General features: G+C 39.0%; 1 protein-coding gene across 1 annotated transcript in view; it reads right to left on the reverse strand.

The window, feature by feature from the left end:
• Positions 1–6008, reverse strand: part of CUNH20orf194 (chromosome unknown C20orf194 homolog) — a 152922-nt gene that overhangs the window by 106504 nt on the left and 40410 nt on the right. Inside the window, exon 7 of the mRNA XM_023718572.1 lies at positions 1676–1753. Coding sequence (XP_023574340.1) covers positions 1676–1753 — 78 coding nt within the window. The remainder of the gene's footprint in view (positions 1–1675; positions 1754–6008) is intronic.

Genomic DNA, 6008 nt, shown 5'->3' on the forward strand with positions numbered 1-6008 from the left:
TACCTCCCTTCCTCCCTTCCTTCCTTCCTTTTTTCTTTTTCTTTTTTTCCTAATGTAGAAAAAAAATCTATGCTCAGTCTAAATTTTCCTCTGTGCCTGGCTACCAAAACTTTTTTTTTTTTTTTTGGATACAGAGTCTTGCTTTGTAGTCCAGGCTGGCCTCAACTTGCAGCAACCTTCTTGTCTCAGTCTCCCAAGTGCTGAGATTACAGGTATTTACCACCATACCTGGCTCTACTATAACACTTTGTTTACTTTTTTTGTTTGTTTTATCCTAGTACTGTAACTTTCCTAGAATATGTTTGAGAGTTGATCATTCTGAGACAATTTTCTGACATGGTATTCCTTTTTTAGTACTTAAATTTCTTGTGGTACCAGGGATCAAACTCGAGATAGGTGCTTATACTGCTAAGCTATTTCATTGGGCCCTCAGTACATAAACTTTTTATAATTTCAAGGAAACGCAAGTTTCGAAATTTTACCTTTTCATTTGCTTATCTTTTTATTTTTCCTCTGCCCACTCAAAGGGCCCAGAACCAATGTCCCACAGTGGCATGAAACATGTATTACCCAGATCATGATCTCTGACTGTTATTTCTCATAAAAAAAATACAAGCATTCCAAGTTTAAGGCAGAAAAAAATTCAAGATGATCCTGGAATATCCTGTACTCAGAGAGAGGGAAGGACAAGGGGAGGGGAGACAGATATTCTAATTTCCTTCGTGCCTTTTCCACTGGATCACTCGGGAAAAATGATAGTGACATATTTTAATCTACCTTCTTCTACACAGGAAGTATGAAGTTAAAGGGACACATCACAGAAGATATAGCAGGTAAAGCTTTACCAATTTTTAAAAAGCCAAATGTATTTGAATACAAGTCCATGGTCATACATACATCCATGTCCTCTGAGTGACACTGAACTGCTTAACTATAGTACCTATTTCTATAGTTCAGTTCTGTTAACTGCTTCTTATTGCAAATTGATTCCCTCACCTGAAAAATTTTCAAAGTTCAGATGAACAATTAATTTCTCAGGAGTTGGCAAATTACAGCATGGGGCAGGCCACATCATTTTTATAAGCAAGGTCTCCTTGGAACATAAATTGCTAAGTAGTTCTAACAGACATGTGTGGTACACAATGCTCAAAATAGTGCTCTCTGGCCCTCTACAAAAAAGTTTGCCCCTCCTGTTGTAATTTTTGATTCCTGTCAGCCATATCCATCTTTTTATCTTCTCACACTACAAAACAAAATAAAACAAGCAAAAAACACCTTCTGCCTTATTTTACTAAAGTCCAGACCAACAGAAAGAATGTCTTTGTGTGAAACCTTAAACCCAAAGTTAGGCAGGAGCCTCAGTTTTGTCTTAGGTGAGGTTTCCTACAATCTAAAAAGAAATTGCTCTACTCTTTGAGTAAAGGAAACTAAAATAAATATATCTTACTTTTTTTTCAAATGAAATATCTTTAGTGAGGTTTTAAAAAAATTTTATGAGACAAGAGTCTCTCTCTGTAATCCAGGCTGGCCTTGAACTCACTGTGTAGCCTAAATTGGCCTGGAACTCTCAGTGACCTTGCTGCCTCAGCTTCAGAGTGCTGGGGTTACAGTCCGGCTTTAGTGGTAAGTGAGCTGGCTATAATAATTTTAAGTTAAACACTACTTAGCTCCTTACTTCTAAAAGCAAGTTCTCGAGAGACATAAGATCCATTTTGCTGTAGACATTCCACAGATTCACGCTCACATCCTGCAACTGCAACAAAGGGCAAAAACAGAAATAAATTAGGTCAATGTTGTTAGGTCAATCTGAATTATTTTCTAATGTTCAAAAATTATAATCTTGTTATAAACTCTGTGATTATTATATTGATAATGTAGCAAACTATTAATAATTATATCATCAATCATTATTAACTATACTAGAACCTACAAATATCAATAAATGGTTTCCCATTCAAAGAAACTTTTTTTTTTGGTGGAACCGGGGACTGAACTCAGACCCTAGCGTTTATTCTACTGAGCCATTTCCCCGCCCCTAAAGAAATTTTTTCCAAAACCTTTAATATGTCTGATTATCTGCTGTGATGGCACCTACACACTGAAACACACTATCTATACATGAATAAATACATGTATATACCATATAATTGTGGCCTTTGTTTGAAATAAAGTATTAACCAAACTAATGTATGTGCACAATTTTAAAAAGCAAAGAGTAGGGGCTGGAGAGATGGCTCAGTGGTCTAGAGCACCTACTTGAAACAAGCTTGGCAAAGCACAGGGACCGCGGTTCAATCCTCCAGCACCACATGCCGGCCAGCCGCGCCCCCTGGTGGGCTGAGCTGCCCCCCCACACACACACTAAATAAATGTTAAAAAAAAATCTTAAAAAAAAAAAAAAGCAAAGAATACAAAATACTTGTAACAATAAAAAACCTTTTGATTCCCTATTCCAATTATGGTGAACTTTTAGTTTTTTTAAGTTTATTTGTTTTATTTTTTGGTACTGGGGATCAAACTCAGGGCTTTGTGCTTGCCAGGCAGGCACTTATGCCACTGAGCTATATCCCTGGGCACGGTCAATTTTTTAGAGATCAAGTGCCCAAACTCCAACCCAAACCCACTTATTTATCGCCAAGTACCATCACTGTAACTAAACCTGAATAGTAAGGTTTCAGTTCAGAAAAAACAACTCATACTTAAACAAACCAACAAACAATCCAATAACAGAGCATTCAATGATACAGTCCACTGTGGCACACCTGCCATAGCTTTCCACCACCACATTCCAACTTTCCACAACCCAGCATTAGTCTCACTCCCCAGAAGCAACTTCTTACGTTCTTAATCTTTTTTTTTTTTAATTTTAACTTCTAAAAATTTGTATTAATACATGTCTGCAGTGCATGCAGTTTATAATCATTCTAGGGAAGTGGGTATGTGCATAACACAGCTTGTATCTTTAAATCCCCTTCCCTCCTCCCTCCAATTCCCCTATCCTGATTTTCATTCTTGTTGATTTTATTAATCTTAGCTCATGTTTAGCATATGACATTTACATTCACTGAGGTTTCTTGGTTCCTAGGTTTTTCTGGTATTTATCTCATTTTCGTATAATATTCTTTTATACCTATTTTTAGCAGTTAAATTATTACCTTATAGCAAACACATTGCTCTTTTACATTAATCCCAATTCTCACTTTTTCTCCACATATCATAAAACACCACTACTTTTGTTATATCACTATAGTTTATAATACTAAAACATGTAAATATTAAGTATGTACTACATTCCAATTTGATTTTTTTCTTAGAAGCATTAACAGCTTCTTTTTTTTCACATGTAAGTTTTCATTTTTTTTTTTTTTGAGACAGGGTGTCCCTATGCAGTTCAGGCTGGACTTGTGCTTACTTTCGTAGCACCCAGGCTGGTCTCAAACTGGCAACCTCTGGAGTTCGGGGATTACAGGCATGCGCCGCCGCCGCCACCACCACCACCGTCACCGTCACCGTCACTATCACCGCTACCACTGCCACTGCTACCGCCACCACAAGGCCTGGTCCTGGGGGCCCCTTGCACAACATACCCATGGTTCCAGGGCCAGCACGCAGAGCCGAGGATCCAACTCAGGTTTTTGTGCCTATTAGGCAGGTGCTTATGCCTCTGAGCTATCTCCCCAGCTCCACAAGGTTTTGTTTTGTTTTGTTTTTAGATATATCAGTCTTGGGGCTGGGGAGATAGCTCAGTAGAATAAGCACTTGCCTGGCAAGTGTAAGGGCCTGAGTTCAATCCCTGGTTTCACCAAAAAAATCAATCAATCAATCAGTCTTGGGGCAGGGGATATAGTTCAGCAACATAAGCATCTGACTGGCAAGTGCAAGGTTCCAAGTACAATCCCCAGTAAAGCAAAAAAAAAAAAAAAAAAATCAGTCCTAATGTTTTTTTCACAGCCCCACCCAACCAATCTCCTTCAAGAATTTCTTAATAGTGAAACTACAGGGCTGGGGAGATGGCTCAGTGGAATAAGCACTTCCCTGGCAAGCGCAAGGCCTGAGTTCAATCCCCGGTTCTGCCAAAAAAAAAAAAAAAAAAAAAAAAAAGAAAAAGTGAGACTATTGTCACTGTGGTCTGGTATTTCTTAGCTATGTGGAGCTGGCCCTGTGTATTGCAGGATTCTTAGCAGCATCTTAGTTCTCTATTCACTACATACATACAGCTCATTCTCATCCTAGAGGCCTATCCAAAAATATGTGTAAACATTGTCAAACCTTTCAGTATAGGAGAGGGCAAAACTTTCCCAACAGAGATCTGATCTATGTATAGCAAATCAGCCATTAATTTCCTTTCTTCCCCCAGCTTCACTCTGGCTTGAAAGCTTGCTACATAGCTACAACTTCCATTTTGACACTTCTCTTTGCTAATATCCAAGAGCTCGTGGATGATGGATCTGGTTCCCTGGCTTTCTTCTCTCCTCTTTCTTAGTTAACCAACTACCTTAACTGAAGCACACCACCCAATTCTAAGAAAAGATTAATGAGAACCTATTTTTTTTTAAATTTTATTTATTTATTTGTGTGTGTGTGTGTGTGTGTGTGTGGCCAGCTCCGCCCACCAGGGGGCGGGGCTGGCTGGCATGTGGTGCTGGGGGATTGAACCGCGGTCCCTGTGCTTTGCTTAGCTTAGCTTGTTCTAAGTAGGTGCTTTAGACCACTGAGCCATCTCACCAGCCCGAGAACCTATTATTCTTGATTTTAATATTACTTACATTCATGACTGATTGATAGCTCAATTTTTTTTGATTCTTTAATTCATTTGTGATTTCATCTTGAATAATTTCTACTGCTATGTCTTCAGATTCACTAACCTTTTCTTCTGCAGTATCTAATGTGCTGTTAATCTCTCTCTCTCTCTCTCTCTTTCTTTTTTTTTTTTTTTTTTTTTTGCGGTACTGGGGATTGAACTCAGCACCTGGCAAGCACTTATTCTACCGAGTTATCTCCCCAGCCTTACTGCTGTTAATCTCAGCTGGTGTTTTTTATTGTTGTTTTTGTTTAAGACAGGGTCTTGCTATATTGCTCAGGCTGATCTTGAACTCACAAATCTTCACGACTCATGTCTCAATGTACCCAAATAACTGCATTTATAGGTTTGCACCACCTGTCCCTTGCTTCACATAGTATATTTTTCATTCTAGACACTGTAGTTTTTGAGCCAGGGATATAGCTCAGTGGCATAAGTGTCTGTCTGGCAAGCACAAGGTCCTGAGTTCCATCCCTCGTACCAAAAACAACAAGAGTAACAACAAACAACACTTTGAAAAGACACTGTAGTTTTCATCTATAGAAGTTTTGTTTGGTTTTTACAGTCCCAGGAATTGAACCGAGAATTTCTGCACTAAGCTGTATTCCCAGTCCTTAATTTTTTTTTTTTTTAGTTCCTCGAATCTTTTATTTGGCTTTTACTTATATCTTTGGGTTTTCATACAAGGAAAATCACGTGGTAACAGCCCTTAATTTTTTTTTCTTGAGCTATGACTTCATTAAATTTCTAAATTGCACAGCCCAGGCTCAAACATGTGATCTTTTTTAGTGTATGTGTTGCCAAAGTAAACACAAACTTGTGAGCTTTTGGTCTCAGCCCCCCAGAATGCTGGGATAAGAGGAATGTAATGCCACACCTAATTTCTTCTTCTTTTCAACCTGACAATCTGTGAATGTCAGACACTGTGCATACTACGTTTTGAGTACTAGATATTTTCGTGCTCTTATAAGTATTCTCAGGCTGAGGGCTGGCTAGACAGCTCAGTGGACTAAAACACCTGTTTGGCAGAGTGCAGGGACCAGGTTTGATCCCCACTGTGCTGGCTCTGCCCCTGGGGTGTGCTGAGATGGTCACTGAGACTGGGCGTGGTGGCCCAAGCCTGTAATCCCAGTGCCTGGGAGGCTGAAAACAGGAGAATCACTACGAGTCCAATCTGTGTAGTGAGACTCTGTACTAAATACATTAA

This window comes from Octodon degus, unplaced genomic scaffold (assembly GCF_000260255.1).
Source record: "Octodon degus isolate 3935 unplaced genomic scaffold, OctDeg1.0 scaffold00060, whole genome shotgun sequence".
NCBI classification, from domain to species: Eukaryota; Metazoa; Chordata; class Mammalia; order Rodentia; family Octodontidae; genus Octodon; species Octodon degus.